At 44.8% G+C, this 17,379-nt stretch overlaps 1 protein-coding gene across 1 annotated transcript in view; it reads right to left on the bottom strand.

Annotated features, from left to right (window-relative positions):
* Positions 1-2,001: 2,001 nt before the first annotated feature.
* SCD5 (stearoyl-CoA desaturase 5) overlaps positions 2,002-17,379 on the bottom strand; it is a 165,162-nt gene continuing 149,784 nt past the window's right edge. Inside the window, exons 4-5 of the mRNA XM_065877154.1 lie at positions 7,540-7,772; positions 2,002-3,489 (exon numbers count right to left, since the gene is read on the bottom strand). Coding sequence (XP_065733226.1) covers positions 3,299-3,489; positions 7,540-7,772 — 424 coding nt within the window. The 3' untranslated portion in view covers positions 2,002-3,298. The remainder of the gene's footprint in view (positions 3,490-7,539; positions 7,773-17,379) is intronic.

Genomic DNA, 17,379 nt, shown 5'->3' with positions numbered 1-17,379 from the left:
GTAAATGGATCTTAAGGGCATTATGCTAAGTGAAATATGTCAGGCAGAGAAAGACAATTACTGTATGATCTCATTTATACGTATAATAGAATCTAAAAAAAATTTTTTTTTAGAAAAAAATTTTTATCTTTTATCTATGAGTCTGTAGCCCCTACAGACTCATAGATAAAGAGAACAGATTGCTGAGGGGTGTGGTGGAAATGGGTGAAGGTGGTCAAAAGGTATAAACTTCCGGTTATAAGCTAAATAAGTCCTGGAGATGTTATGTACAGCATGGTGACTAGAGTTAATAACACTGTATTGTATATTTGAAAGTTGGTACGAGGGTAGATCTTAAAAGTTCTCATCACAAGAAAAAAAATTTGTAAATATGTGTGGTGATGGGTGTTAACTAGACTTACTGTGGTGATCATTCTGTAGTATATACAAATATCAAATCACAAAATTCTACACCTGAACCTAATATAATGTTATATGTCAAGTTCATCTCAGTTGGAAAAAAAAGAGAATTCTAACTCAGGTCTCTGAGTCCAGCGCTATTTCTACTACTTTACTAAGCTGGAGTACTTTCTTTCATTAAGTTATTTTTCATGGATTATATTTACTTTTATTGCTTCATCATATTTTGGGAATAAATGAGACACATGCACTATTTTTACCGAGAACATATCCTTTTGGCCTCACACAGTGGTCTCCCACTCAGACTCAATTATTTCCCCTCAATTTTGACCTCCCAGGTCCTAGAAAGGCAGTAACTTGAGAGGTGTTTGAAATCTGAATGCAGGTATATTCCCATCTCTGCTGTTGCCAGTGAATGTTAGGGCTGGGTGGCACCTGAGACAGTCTGGTTTCATCCCTTCCCTTTGCAGATGAGAAAACTGCACTTTTAGATGCTGCTGAGACATGCAGGGGATATGAATATGGAAGACTCTAGCATGCTCTAAACTTCATCCACTCCATCAACATCATCACCGTCCTTCTCTCATTCATGGGTACTGCCGATAAAGACGTGGCACTCAGGTTCAGAGGAGTGAGGTTCTGGATTTATTTGGATTAGCTGTGGAACAGCCTCCTCTTGTGAGAAGATTCCAAATAGCTGTTCCAAATGTAACCTTTTCTATTAATGGACAAGCAAATAAGTTTAGTACTTTTAGGGGTCAAATGTTCACAGAAACTTTCCCAGTCAGGGTCATTTTAGTTCAGGCTGACACAAACTCATCTTGGAATACATCTACACTCTACCAACACTCCATACAAGGTCTTAGCAATCTGTGACCAGAACACAAAAGCAGCTGAAAAATGCCTTGTAAGTGTCCTTACAAGTGAAGTCCGGTCCGGCACCCCCCGATGGCTGGACTCCCGCTCAACTGCAGACAGGCTAAGACGTCTATAGCTGATGGCAGGGGCACAGCTGCTTTGGGACAAAAGATGGGCAAAGAGTGAGGCAGCACATGGAGGGGCAAAGCTGAGAGAGGTGGGGTTGGAGTGAAAGTTGAGTCCATCTCCCCCTCCTCTGTTCACTGCTGGGGGGCCTGGCAGGGCTCTGGGGAGGAAAGTATTCTTCATGCTCTTTTGAGTGACATGTAGGTGTTGGGTTCCCATTGGTCAGCTGGAAGCGGTACAAGCAACAGTGTTGGTGAGTGAGAAATGATACCACTGGGGGTTCTGCATTCCACATAAAACTTGCTGACTTTCCTTCTGGTTATGCTGATGGGATAGGAAAGGTCTGGTCTTAGGGGCTGCTGTTAGCCCAGAGCCTAACTCAAACGTGAAGTATGTGATCATCATAAAGCATCAGGCACCCTTGAGGGACATTCCAACAAGATATAAGTATCTGGTCGGGGACTTCCCTGACAGTCCACTGGTTAAGACTTCACACTTCCACTGCAGGGGGCGAGGGTTTGATCCCTGGTAGGGGAACTAAGATCCTACATGCCGCGTGGCACAGCCGAATTAAAAAAAAAAAAAAAAAAGATTTAAGTGTCTGGTCAAGAACACCAATGAATTCATAATCATTTATTGTAAATCACTCATAGTTTACACATTATAAATGGCAAAAACACCTGTTGGATGAAGTACTTTATTATGACAATTTCTTATTGGCATCACTTCTTTTTCAAAAATTTAAAATTTAAATTTAAACCCTACATCTTCCCTATCTTTGAAGCACTATGTTCTAAGTGCTCTGATGCCAACACTATAAGGCTTTCTTTTGCTCTAACATCTAACACAAAGCGGAACGCTGTCCCATTAATTTGGCATGCTCTTTACAAGGCAACTTAACACACAAATTTTTCTTAAATCCAGAAGCTACATAATGGTCACTTTATGTCTTGCTGCAAGTTCAGTGAAGGCTGCATGCAGGTGAAACATTTGTAGACACTGAGTTCTAGATAACTATTGGTTATTAAGATCTGATTGCCTGGTGTAGTAAATTAATATGCTTATTTAGCAGAAGTAGGTAAAGTACATGCATCAGTGGCTGGGATCAATTAGAATATAAATTAGGTGTCTAAACATTTAAATGAGAGTTTCATTTGAGCTTAATTTGATGTCTGGCACTTCTGAGTTATACACCTTAAAATGACAATAGCAAAGAGAACAAAATCAAACACTTAAAACAGGCACTGACTTATAGGGTCAGCTGGGTGTACAGCTCGGGACACAAAACTAGCTGAGCAGTGAACAGATCTCTTGAAGCAAAGACAGTGGAGCATTGACAAGCTGGAAACAGGGCAAAAAAATAAGAGAGCCATTTCCTGTGCTCTCATTTTTTTATGTTTTCAATTCTCTTCCTTAAAAATAACAAAACACAAACACACAGTAATTACAAAACACAAACATTCTTTACTATTTAGACCCTCTCTTTTGTCTTCTACCCTGCCTCTCTGCTCCTTCAGATAGCCTGTTTAAAAATAACGTTGGGTTAACTGGTAGAAAAAGAAAACAAGGCTCTCCTGAATCGCACTGAAAGAATATTAAATTCCTTCATCCTGTCAGGGTTAACATCTCGTACAAGCACATGACGATGTATGTTTGACATATTGTAGCTACAGCGATTAAATCACATGTCTACGTTCTAGTGTTAAATCATAGTTACACTGACTTTTAAAAACTTATTTTCATTGAGAGTTGTATCTTGACATTAGTTTGAGACAAACAAAAAATTCCTAAACCGCGTAGACTCCGTTCCCTCCCCACCCTGTACCCCCTCCCACGATCCAATGAACAAGAGAAGTGTAGTAACAAAGGCCATGAACCGAGGCGTTGACAGCGGATGTGGATAGCGCTTCCAGGGTCAGGCGCTGCCCTCTCCAGTTCTGGCTTTCCGGGCTTCGATCATCGGCTTGGTTGCCCGTTTGCGGTCAGTGGCCAGTCCCAGCCAACACATGAAGTCAATGAACCAGGTGGTTGGGTTGAAATTTAAGCCAAATTCACTCGCAGAGTAGTCAAAGGGAAAGGTGTGATGGTAGTTATGGAAGCCTTCACCTGGAAGACAAAGTGGGCTTGAAATAACCCAATCAGCATCTCTCTGTAGAGCTTTCTAAAAATCACTCATTTATTACAAGACACTGTGTCAGGCTCCAGTGGGGAGCAGAAGACTTGCTGTCTGCCCTTAGGAAGCGTTCACTCAGTTGGCTAGACAAACTCAATAGGAACAGAAAAATAACAATAATCAGCACAAAGTATCAAGAGTAATTTTCCCTGTGGATTGGTGACATGCTCCCACGACTTCAGAGCTGTACTTCTTTTTTTTTAAATTTTATTCTTTTTTAGTTTTTTGCCATACGCGGGCCTCTCGCTGTTGTGGCCTCTCCCCTTGCGGAGCACAGGCTCCGGACGCGCAGGCTCAGCGGCCATGGCTCATGGGGCCCAGCCGCTCCGCGGCATGTGGGATCCTCCCGGACCGGGGCACAAACCCGCGTCCCCTGCATCGGCAGGCGGACTCTCAACCACTGCGCCACCAGGGAAGCCCAGAGCTGTACTTCTTAAGCTAAATGCCAAATGGCTGATAACAGATCATCATTTTGCTGTATGTTCATAAAAGGAAAATAGCCTCTGTGGATTGAAGTAATTAAAGGAAGACTTCCTGGAAGAGCTTGGAAGAGATAAATGATAATCATTCTGATAGGTGAGTGAATTAAGGAGTTGGATCTTTAAATATCCAAAATCTGCCTATATATTATTCTACCCCTCACAGTGAATAGCTTTTCCTCCCTTACTTTTCCCCCCCACTAAGCTGTTTTCAGGAAAAGTCTCACAGCTTCTTTCTTTGTTTTCTTTTTAAAAAACAGCTTTATTGAGATATAATTTACCATACAATTCACCCATGTAAAGAATACAATTTAATGGCTTTTGGTGTATTCACTGAGCTCTGCATGCATCACCACAATGAATTTTATAGCATTTTCATTACCTAAAAAGACACCCCACTCCCCTTAGCTGTTGGTCCTTAACCATCCCCCCTCCCTCCAGCCCTTCTTTCTTTCTCTGTGTTGGTTAATTTTACATTTTTTTTTGTGTGTGTGTGGGATCTTCCCGGACCAGGGCACGAACCCGTGTCCCCTGCATCGGCAGGCGGACTCTCAACCACTGCACCACCAGGGAAGCCCCTAATTTTACATGTTAACTTGACTGGCCAAGGAGTGCCCAGATTAAACTTTATTTCTGGGTGTGTCTGTGAGGGCGTTTCTGGATGAGATTAGCATTTGAAGCAGTGGACTCAGTAATGTAGATGGTCCTCCTCAATGTGAGTGGGCATCAGCCAGTCCCTTAAGAGCCTGAATAGAATCAGTGGTGGAGAAAGGAGGAATTTGCTCCCATTTTCCTGACTCACTGATTGAACGTCTATCTCATCTTCTCCTGCCCTCTGACTGGGATTTGCATCATCAGCTCCCCTGGTTCTCAGGCCTTCAGACTCAGACTTAATTATACCACTGGCTTTCCTGGGTCTCCCGCTTGCAGACAGCAGATGGTGGGACTTAGCCTCCATAATCACATGAACCAATTCCTCAAAATAAATCTCTCTCTCTCTCTCTTGCTCACTCCCCGCCACGCCCCCCTCCCGTCGTACACACACACACACACACACACACACACACACACGCATGCACAAACAGAATACATCTACATTTATATAGATACAGATATCCTACTGTTTCTGTATATATGTATATATAGAGATTATGAGCAATATTATGTATATATTTATTTGCATATATTTATACATATACTGTTTCTGTTTCTCACTTTTACTAATACTAAGCCAATAAGATTGGCTTATTCTGAATATTTCATATAAATGAAAACATACAATATGTAATCCTTTGTGACTGGCTTCTTTCACATAGCATAATGTTTTCAAGGTTGTAGCAGATATCAGTACTTCATTTCTTTTTATTGCTGAAGAGTACTCCACTGTATGGATATACCACATTGTACTTACCCATTCATCAGTTGAGGGACACATTTTAGCTGTTATAAATAAATAATGTTGCTATGAACACTCATAAGCAAGTTTTTATGTGGACATACATTTTCATTTCTCTTGGGTATAAATCTAGGAGTGGGGTTGCTGGGTCATGTAGTAACTAACTATTTTTAACCATTCAAGGAACTGCCAGATTCCTCCTTTACTTCTTAAGTGGCTACTGGTCATCATACAGTTCTTCTATTGACCACATTTGAAAGATTCTGCTCTACAATGAGTATACCAGATGGATCAGTCTGTTGTCTGCAATTTTCTGTTTAATTTAGGTCTTTTCTAACCTGGCCCTCCACCCCCTCATTCCTAGACTAGAGTACTAGAGTTTTCCCCTATTTTCAGATACAGGCACTGTTCTAAGAACTCTGGATGTATTCCCCCATCTATCATACAGTGGGTGTAATAAGAGTCTTCCAAGGACCTTTATCAAGAAAGCTGATTTGAGAGTCCAGTATTGACCTGGACAAGCTTCAAACCAACACCCAGTTCTTCAGGGCCTGTGTCATGGCCTCATTCTTTGGGTTCCCTGGCCCACCATCCCCTATGTAAGATGGTAACAGTCCCAGAGTGCCCACTCTCGTCTGCTCTCAGAGTTACCACTGGATGTGGCTCCCCTCGTTACAATTCTTATAGAAGATGAAGAGCGAGAGGAGGAGGAAACAATAGGAGGGATCAGGAAACTCACACTTTTCTCTCTGCTTATCCAGTTATTCCCGTAGCTAAATTTGGTGTTTATTCCACCTTATATTGCTCTTGTCAACACAAGATCCCTGGGGTCTTAATAAATGGGTGACCCTAACACCATGATGGCAGAAACCCATGGCAGAGGGATGCAGAGACTGTTTCAACTTAACAGCAGGAACCTCCCTTCCTGGGTTTGATCTCTGTACTCAAGGCTCAGGTTACCCAGGAGACTGAGTTGCTTCTATCAAGATACAGCTATCATTTATTAATCACTTACTGTGTGCCAGCCACCATGCTAAGTTCTTCAAAGGGTATTAATGGCTATAATCCTCACATAGCTAAGCTATCTGCTATGATTATCCCCATTTTTTTTTTTTTTTTTTTGCGGTACGCGGGCCTCTCACTGTTGTGGCCTCTCCCGTTGCGGGGTACAGGCTCCAGACGCGCAGGCTCAGCGGCCATGGCTCACGGGCCCAGCCACTCCGCACCATGTGGGATCTTCCCGGACCAGGGCACGAACCTGTGTCCCCTGCATCGGCAGGCAGACTCCCAACCACTGCGCCACCAGGGAAGCCCGATTATCCCCATTTTAAAATGAGGATGGAAATGCACAGAAGGGACAAGTAACCTGCCTAAGACCATACGGCTAGTAAGAAAAACAACATCCCCGAAGGCTTGTTTTCTGCTAAGCACTGCTGCAAACAGTATGTATTAACTCATCTAACCCTCCAGCGACCCCAGGCGGAGGTCAATGCTACTATATATTATCCCCACTTTACAGATGAGAACACATGGTATGGAGGAGCTAGATAACTTGCCCAGAGAGTAGGTGGAGGAACCAAGGCTCAACCAAACCTGTCAGACTCCAGAAGCCTTGCTCTTAACCATTCTATGGTACCGCAAGATGCCAAGGTCCCGATTCTCCCCATCCCTCTGTTTGCAGGCCTTTTAATTAATTAATTTATTTTTAAGGTCAGCCGAATGATGGACAGCTGAGGCTATAGCGGTCAGGGCAGTTTGAGAGAGACATCAACTGCTACTCCTCCTTTAGGAAAGTTTCCATGGTAAAAATAAATAGCTACTAATTATTGATCACCTACTATGTACCAGGCACTGTACTAAGCGGTTTATGTATAGTATCTTAGTTAATTCTCATAACACCCCTATGAAGCAGACATTCCTGTTCCCATTTCACAGGTAAGAAAACTGTAAATCAGAGAGAGTAAGTGGCTCGGATTCTAACGCCAAAGCTCAAGTTCATCCCAGTTTACTCCACCCCATTGCCTGTCTTTACAGATTCCACAAAACCACTGAGAAGCCTAGAAGATCTGAACTGCCACTCCCCCCACCGGCTTCCACCCCATACTCACCGATGGCACCCAGGGTGACGAGCGGGTTCTGCCGAGGGCTGATGTTCTTGTCATAGGGCCGGTTTCCGTACATGTGGGCGACACTGTTGACCAGCCAGGTGACATTGAGTGAGATGGTGTAGCGGAGGATGGAGGCCAGGAAGTAGGAATTCCACAGACTCTCTCCCCAGATGCACCAGGGCACCAGTGTGGGGACCATGAAGCACATGAGCACCACGCTGATCTTGTAGTACCTGGAAGGCAGGATGTCATGCTATCGTTGGGCACCTGTTGATGGTGGCGGGGATAGGTGAGTAAGCTGCAGGGAAAGTCAGCAGTGGCACTGCTCAACTCCTTCAGCTCTTGTGCCCTGTTGTGTGTCACTCTGTATGGGGGTCACAAACCCAGATACCTACAAGGGCTAGGCAGGTAACACAAATTTGAGGATTAGGACAGGCAGAGCTATAGGAAGTGGAAGGACCCACAGCATACTTCAGAATTTCAATATAAAACCATGAAACCCATGCATCTTAAAGCTGCATTTGTCCTCCAAGCCGCAGGAGGACAGCTTTTTAACAGCCTTTTCTTTCTTCCATCAGTCAGTCAACCTGACAATCAGGTTTTTTTCAATAATTTCAAGAAATATCCTGTATTCCTTGAATAATTTTCTGGCACATGATTCTGTACTAACTTAGCTTGGTAAAAGGTAAACAACCCCTTCCCTAAAATGTTCTCTGTCCCTCTGAGATTACATTCCAAACCAGCTAAAAATAAACTAAGTATAGGAACAGGCACAGCCACATAAAAAGTAAAAATTATAAAGAAACCATCAATAGTTGGATTCCTGGGTCTGTTCATCCAGCAAACGTTCCCTGAGCACCTCCTGTAGGCCAGGCCCTGAGTACTAGAGGTACAGAGACAAATTTGACACAGTCTCTGCCCCAGGCCCCAGTCAGGTGAAACCTCCAGCTGTGTAGGACCAGCTCTAAGTAGGGACAGGAAAGGGGCTCTGAAATGAAAATGTCCAAAGCTGCCCGTTCATAGCTGATTCCTCCCTGACCTGCCTTCAAGTGACCAAGCTTCTGGGAGGCCTCTGTTAAGATGCACATGTATGAACTTGGAGGGAGCACAGCATGAGGAAATGAGACTAGGGAGGTGGAAGGCTTTGGCCTTGAGCCCAGATCTGATTCTGGATGCAAAACAAGCCTCTTTTTATTCTTTCACTCTCCTCTTGTTCACAGCTAGATGGTTCTCCAAAGCAGAGCATGAGGCAAGGGCTTCTATGTGGGTCGTTTATTGGGGAAAGTGAGCTCAAGTAACAGGAATAGGCAGCTGGGAAGTGGGAAATGAAAGGAGGGAAAGTCAAGATGGGGGTGCCCACTGCTACAGGCAACTGAACTTGGACCTTGATGGGACACATTATACCTCAGAATTATTCTCTCAAAGAATGAGAGAAGGCACTGTTTTCCCATTGGCTCCAACTCTTCCTTGGTCCAAGGGTCCCCATGGGATGTCAGCTCTCTCACACTTCCAAGTTTGCTTGGGTCAGAATGGCTGAGTGTGGTCCACGGGCATCTCAAGTGATGGTGGCAGAGAAGTCAGGGCAGGAAGTAAGAAATAAGCAGTACAGCTGAGCAAGGTGCCATTGGGTTACACCTGTGCCACCAGGTGGCTGCAGGAACAGCTGGAGTGAAAAGGTGGGCTGAGAGTACGAGGTGTGCATGAGAGGTGTCCAACACAGGCAGTAACTATAACACCTCCTGGGGTTCTTGTGAGGATCAAATACTAATAACTAATGCATACTATGTGCTTACTATGTGTCATGGCTATTCCGAAACCTGTCCATGTACTGGCTCATTTAATTCTAACAAAAACTTTAGGAGGAGGGGACCATTAATATCCTCATTTTACAGATGGGGAAATTGAGCACTGGAAAGGTTATGTAGATGGGCCAAAGTTACAAGACTAATAAGTAGTAGGACCAAATTCAAGTCCAGGCAGAAGCACTTTGGAGACTATCATGCTATTCTGCTTTGCAAATAAAATCGTGTATGTAGGGGCTTCCCTGGTGGCGCAGTGGTTGAGAGTCCGCCTGCCGATGCAGGGGACATGGGTTTGTGCCCCAGTCCGGGAAGATCCCACATGCCGTGGAGCGGCTGGGCCCGTGAGCCATGGCCGCTGAGCCTGTGCGTCCAGAGCCTGTGCTCCGCAACGGGAGAGGCCACAACAGTGAGAGGCCCACGTACTGCCAAAAAAAAAAAAAAAAAAAAAATCATGTATGTAAGTGTGCTTTGCAGATTGCTAGCTGCATGTGAAGGTTGGCTCCCATATAATTATCACTGTTTTTATTGGGCAACATATTAACCCCTCAACACCCATTTTCCAGTCGTTGGCATACAATATGACTGCATTTTAGTGGAAGGAGGGTGCCCAGGAGGTCAGAGGAGAGGGTGTGGTTGGAGGGGCAAAGACAAGAGACAGTGGAGGGACTGGTGGTCTGAGGTTGGGCTCCCAGGAGTCCCGCGCAGAAGGCTTTTGGAGCGTGTTTTTGGGAGATGCTTACAAGGAAGGGAGGAATGCAGGATGGGCCCAGGCAGAAGCTCACCCACAGTGAGCTCCAGCAGATCCAGTAGAGCCGGATCGCTCTTTTAGAGCTGTCCCAAATTGTAAGGTATCACCTCATCATCCGCCACTGGCCTCAGGGTGCCTCCTGGGCTGGGTGAACATGTGGGCAAGGGCAAGCCCTAGAAAGGACAGCAGCCAGGGTTGGGGACATCAGCTGAAGAGGGGATCTGGGTGAAGCACACGGGCCCTGAGCAAGGGCCCTGGGAACTGGTGTGAGTGCCTGTGAAGAGGCAGAGGCTCTGAAGGGAAGCCCAGAGGCGACGGCCGGCTGCGGCTGCTCCTCGAGGGCACCTCTAAGGAGCACAGGAAGCAGCTGAACGTTGCCCACAGAGGCATTCTGCAACTTAAGTGCTTCCTTCTCTTCCTCCACTCTCTGGGCTGCAACCCAGTACCTTTGCAAAGAGCCTCTGTTAGTCCTCATTTTGCCCCTGGAAAGGAGACAGAAATCACATGCTGACAGCTAGCTCGGTGCTGGATGCCGGGCTAAGCATGCCACAGGCTTTCTCTCACTCTTCACCGCAGACTCAGGATGGATGCACTCAGGCAATGAGGATGCTGTAGCTCAGAGGGGCCATGGTTCCCCCGGCCCTTGCTCTGACTCTGCTCTGCCCCGACCCTATGGAATCCGCCGCCTCTGGTTTGACTGCAGCCTGCAGGCTTTGGCTTCCACTCATGCCCTGCCACTGCTTCCACCTTCTGAACTGTTAGGGAAGCCTTCTGCCTGCCTGGGCTCTGGTTCTAGAAGCTCCACTTCCCAGAGGGGGCTGGGTCCCCATGGAGGGAGAGGGCCAGCAATGGGGCTTCCCAAGTGGGAGGCGAAAAAGGCCTTGCCTGCTAACACAACCACTGTCCTACCAAATTCTCTCTTCCTCAAAACAAGATGCTCTTTAAAAATCACTGCCCTCATTCCAACAAAGCTTTAGCAGATCTAACTATAGGGTTGCTCTCTGACTGCTCGGCCTGTATTCTGCTAGGGTTTCTCTTTGTGTATTCAATGCGATGGATGGAAGAGGAAGGAATTTTTAGGCGGCACAGTGAGTCTGGGTGGCATTGCCAGTGAGACAGGGCTTGATGCTGATAACTGTGTAAAAAAATCTCCCCAACCATTTCAAATGGACTCAGCATATCTTCCTGTGCAGCCGAGTACCCCTTCCCCCTTGTCTTCGTTTAATTACAGTCACTGGCCTTCTTGCCTCAGAACAAGTGCTGAGATGGCTCCCCTGCTTCCTTGCTTAAGAACACTCAAATCTGGGCGCCCTAGCCAAGGGTCCACAGGGCAACACCACAAAGTCTCCACCCCTAATCCTTCCTCATTGAAATATTTTCTTTCTTTAGCTGGTGGTAGGGAGGAAGACTGGAGAGAGGCCACTGATACTGCTCTTTTTGCTAAATGGGCTTCTTATGTTGTAAAGCATCATAGAACACGTAACTACCCAACTCTGCCACTGTCCTTCTGTGTGATCTTGAGTAAATTATTTAATCACAGTGAACCTCAGGTTTCTCTTTTGTAAAATGCGGTACTGACAAATTTATTGAGTGCCTACTATGGGCCAGGTACTGTCCTAGCACTGGAGATATAAAGTGTATAAAACAAAAATCCCTGCCTTTGGGGAGCAGGGGTATTTTGGTAGGGAGATTTTATATATATATGAATATATATATATATCTCCTCATAAGCATATATATATTCTGGTAGGAAAGAAAGCTAATAAACAATATAAATAAATAAAATATAGAGCATGCTATTGGTAAATACTAAAGAAAAAGATAAAGCAAAGAAGGAGCATATGACATCAAGGGCAGGTGTTGAAATTTTAAATAGGGTGTCTAGGGAAGGACTTCCTCACACTGTAGCTTTTAAGTAAAGACTTGATGGAAGTGAGAAGTTAGACGTGTGGCTAAATAGGACAGAGGATTCCAGGCAGAGGAAACCACAAGTGCAAAGGCCCTGAGGCAGGAGTGTTCCTGGCACATTCTGGGAAGAGCAGGAGCATTGGGGCTGGAGCAGATGAACAAAGGGAAGAACTATAGGAGATAACAGAATAATGATGGACCACATCATGGAAGGGCTTGTAGGTCATCATAGGGTTTCACCCTTCACTTTGACTGAGATGGAGCCCTGGTCAGGTTTTGATTAAAGGAGTGCTGTGATTGGACTTATCATTCTGAGTGTTGTGTGGAGAAGGGACTGCAGGGGTGGGCAGAAGCAAGGAGGCAATTAGGAGGCTGCTACAAAGCCTAGCCAAGACAGGGCATTGGCTTGAACCAGGATAGTGGTGGCAGGTGTGAGAAACAGTCAAATTCTGGATATATTTTGAAAGTAGAGTGACAGGACTCGTTAACAGACTGGATGTTGGAGAGAAAGGAATCAAGGGTGACACCAAGGATGGAGATGCCATTAGCTGATGTGGGGAAGGATGGAGGAGCTCAGTCTTAGACATGTCAAGTGGCAGATGCCCATTAGAGACTCAAGGGGCAATGTCAAATGCACAGCTCACCAGACAGGTCTGGAGTTCAGAAGTTATCCAGAGATAGGTTTTGATAGGAAGAGATATTTGGAATGCATCAGTATATGAATGCATGCCACTCACATATATACATATATATATTTTCTCGTTTGAGTTCCACAATAGTCCTATGAGATACTTTTTATAACCTCATCTTTTTTTTTTTTTTTTTTTTTTTTTGCGGTACGCGGGCCTCTCACTGTTGTGGCCTCTCCCGTTGCGGAGCACAGGCTCCGGATGCACAGGCTCAGCGGCCATGGCTCACGGGCCCAGCCGCTCCGCGGCATGTGGGATCTTCCCGGACCGGGGCACGAACCCGTGTCCCCTGCATCGGCAGGCGGACTCTCAACCATTGTGCCACCAGGGAAGCCCATAACCTCACCTTTGTAGGACATTTACGGAGATCCAAAGAGGTCATGAGACTTCTCCAAGGCCGCACTGGCTGTGCAGAACATAGGCAGGCTTCAAATTCAGTTCTTAACCCTAATTGTCTGCTCCCTCTAAGTATAACCTGCTACTTACTCAGCTTACCAGGAAAAGGTCATAGGGGAGAGGTAAACTGGGTTGGAGTGTGTAATCTAGCTGTTGCCTCATGAGTTGCACATCTTTAAGTAAAAATACTGTCTCCTCAAGGTCAGAAATAGACACGTTGTCCACTCCAGCTAGACTGAGCTTCTTCCCATTCCTTGGGCACCACCTTCTTTCTGTCCCTGTATCTATGACACTCTTCCCCAAGCCTGGCTGACTTGACTTTTTCAGTTATCAGTCTAAATGTTCTTCCCTCTTGGGGGATTTCCATGGTCCCCTTGGACCAGGCAAGGTGCCTCAGCATGTTGTACTTCTCAACTCTCAGTATTCCTAAATACTTGCTGGCTTAGCGGGCAGTCTCACCTGCTAGACCAGTGGCCTCAACCCTAACTGCACATTAGAATCAACTGGGTGAACATTTAAAAACGACTGATGTTGGGAACTCACTGTAGACCAACAGAATCCAAATGAATCCAAATTTGTGGCCTGGGCACTGATAGTTTTAAAGCCTCTCCATTGCAAACATTGATCATGGCCTCCCTATAATCCACCCCACCCTCTCTTTCCTGATGAAATGCCCTGATATTGTTCAGATACCCAACTGTCCTCCCTGCAGCCATGTCCTCTGGGGACATGGGTCCTGATTGGTTTCAGGTAGTCAACGTTGATCTCATTCACTTTGCCAATAATAAATTTGGGAATTGGGCAATAGTGGCCAATAAGGTATGAGGGAAAGGATGGCTACAATTTTTTGAAAGGGAGATAACAAATGTTAGTGAAGATGTAGGGAAATCGGAAGCCTTAGCATCATTGGTGGGAATGTAAAGTGGCGCAGCTGCTGCATAAAGCAGTTTCTCAGAAGGTGAAACATCCAGCAATTCCACTCCTATGTATCTGTTCAGACGGTTGGAAGGCAGGGACTTGAACAGGTATCAGCACACCAATGTTCACAGAAACATTATTCACAATAGCCGAAATGTGGAAACAACCCAAGTGTCCATTAATAGATGAATGGATAAACAAAATGCTGTCTATCCATACTATGGAACATTATTCAGCCATAAAGAGGAACAAATTTTTGATATATGTTACAACATGGATGAAACTTGAAAACATGCTTAATGAAATAAACCAGGCACAGAAGGACAAATATTTTTATGATTCCACTCATATGAGGAACCTAGAATAGGCAAATTCATAGAAAGGGAAAGTAGACTAGAAGTCACAGGAACTGGAGGGAAGGGGAAAGGAAGAAGGAAGTTATTGCTTAATGGGTATAGAGTTTTTTGGGGGATGATGAAAAAGTTTGGGTATAGATAGTGGTGATAGTTATACAACATTGTGAATATATTTAATGCCACAAAAATGTACACTTATGAGTGGTTAAAACGATAAATACTATATGCTGGGTATATTTTACGGCAATAAAAAAAGAGAGAGAGAGATGAAGGAATATTTTCCTTGATAACAGAAAGAGCTCAGAGGCAAAGATGGCATCTCTTTTTTCACAGTGACTCCTGGCCCTGCTCCAGCCATGCGTGACTATTGACAGGAAGAAGGCTCAGAAAAAAGTAGACCCCTTAGGTTGACAGAGCAGGAAGATGGAAAGGCTCTTGAATATGCTGTTGAGCCACAAAACTAACCAACCTGAGTGGCTTTATCCCTGAGATCTTAGTCTGAGACAAGCCAGGCGGGTCAAGATCTCCTGTGGGGTAGCTGAAAGCCTTCTGGTATAACGTAGTAGACACTGTGATGTGCCATCCAGATCTCCTCTCAGGATCAGAGGGCTTCATCTCCCAGTGGATGGCAGTGCTGCCTCTGCCTTGCCCTAGGTCACGTCCTCTCCCAACAACCCCATCCAGTGACTGACCTATAAGGGCAGTAGTCCACTACCCAGGCCGGGTCCCATTGCCCCAACTCACCATGACTCTGAAAGTCATCTCCACTTCAGAGCCCCTACAGGGTTGGCTGAAGCCTCCACTGAGATCAGTTGAGGCTCAGCTTCTTCCCTTGCTCAACCCTGTTTCGGTCCCTTCTTCCACAGGTGTTGACCCCAATGACCCTTCCAGTACTCTCCAGTAAAGTTTCTACAATGTAACATCCATCTTGGAGGCAGCTTCTGGGTAACCTGTCTTGCCACATGGATCTACTGCAGGGCCTGCAGGGTCCAGCAGAAAGCCAGACTCTTCAGAGTCTAGCACAGAGACTCGCACATAGCTGGCACTCCTAAATATTTGTGGAATGATTACATGAATGATCCTTTTTTCTTTTTTCTGAATGGTTAGTCAATGATGAGTTCTCAGCTTCTCAGGAAAATAAAAACACTACAGTGACTTCAGTAGGGCTCAGAGTATGAGCGATAAGATGCCAAGGTTTCCCAAAACAAACAAACAAACAAAAACCCCACAAACTGCACAATAAACATTCCACCTGCTTTTAATTGTGTATATAAAAGTCAACACCTCGAAGAAAGACATTCGTGCTCATTGCGACCCAACCCCCAGCTTCCAACAGGTTTCACTGTGAGGCTACCTCCCTCCAGTTTAAATGAATGATTTCTGAGCACGCGCTGCTAGGTTATTCTCTGAGCTGCCAAATACGGTAAATTTTTGGCAGTATTTAAGGTTAACAGCCAGTCTAACAGGTTTGGTCCTGGTTTGGAATGTGAGTGGCTTCTTCCTTTCTGTGAACACTCAGATGGGAGTTATCTGATAGGAAAGATAGGAGATAGAAGAAGCCTCCTGAAATTATCAAGCAAGAAAGAAAAAGAAAGGGGTAAAGAAAGAGAGAAGGGGCAGTATGAAGCTGAGAACGACACAGGGAAGTGTAGCTCTCCTTTACAGATTTGAAACCAGAGATCCACATGTTTAAGCCAAAATCACAAAAGCCAAAGCACTCAAGCTCACCTTACAGGTAACTCTGGAGCAGTTTCCTAGAGCTTTAAGGTGACAGCTTATAAGAACAGGGTGTTGGAAACCTTTCAATTCCCACTTCACAATTCCTCACGATACCAATACCACAGCGGGAAGATCGTTTTCAGCATTTAGATGAAGATAAGAAGTCCATTTTCACACAATCAAATGCCATCACACCATGCCCCCATCCAAGTAAGCTTTGATTAGAGGACACAGATATTGACATGGGCCCCAACCTTTCAATGCTTTGAAGAATATGCTTATTCCAATAAACTGGATCACATGAAACGTTAAAGACAGGCTTGAGACCAAAAGTTTGTTCTATGGAGAAGAAAGAATTTGGGATTTCATATATATATGAAATATATATATATTTCAAACCTGGGTGTGATAAGCATATTAAAACTCTCATTTTTCTTTAGATGAAAAAGAAATTGCTGTTCTCTGTCTGCAAGCATTTCCTGTTGCTTGACTAACTAACCCTAAGCACAGCAGTCCGGAGCTGCTGGTGTGTGAGATCTTGAGAGTGAAATCGATTAGAGTATGAAGGAAGGGGAAATGACCTGCCAACTTCCAAGCAGGGCTAGCCTCAGGAAGTGTGGAAAGAAGCAAATACAATGGGTGAGAGGGAAATGATAGCCCACAAATGTATCGTAATGATGAGCGATGAGCTGTCACTAGCATCTTGATTAAATATGTTTGGTTTTGTGATTTCACTTACAGCCGAGCCAGAAATTCATCTTGCCTACAGTTTTTGCATCTTGTAGGGGACCAGCCAAAATTATCTGGGTGCTTACCATAAACATTAGAGGACAGATGATCCGCCCTGGCAGCTTGTAAATGCATGGACCATTCTCTCCTTCTTCTTTTTTCTCCTCTGTTATCACCCACAGGAGGTAGAATATGTGATTTGTTTGGATGCAGATCTGAAGATGAAAGCCTGCTGATAGGGAAGCTCTTTGGAGTTTTTCAGAAAATCTTCCAGATTCTTTGAATTGTTTCAGTTGAAAACAGGCTTTGCGGCTGTGTCTTTGAGTCTGCCTCTCCGGTGCTTCAGTGTCTTTAAGTGAAAGTGTTCATGATGGCCGCATTTGAAGTACTCTCAGAAAATCTTAATCACTCCAGATTTGTCTTTGACCCTCAATTAGTCTTGACATCACTTCCCCTGTGCTACTTCATGATAAGCATTCCTGTAGAAGAAAATCTTTAATTAGACTAGCTAGATGCATAATCCTCATCTTCTGGATAATTTCTTCCACGGAGGAACCAGAGATGGCAAACGGCTG

The sequence above is a fragment of the Phocoena phocoena genome, chromosome 5 (genome assembly GCF_963924675.1).
Source record: "Phocoena phocoena chromosome 5, mPhoPho1.1, whole genome shotgun sequence".
Lineage (NCBI taxonomy): Eukaryota > Metazoa > Chordata > Mammalia > Artiodactyla > Phocoenidae > Phocoena > Phocoena phocoena.
This window is presented reverse-complemented; position numbering and strand designations above follow the sequence as displayed.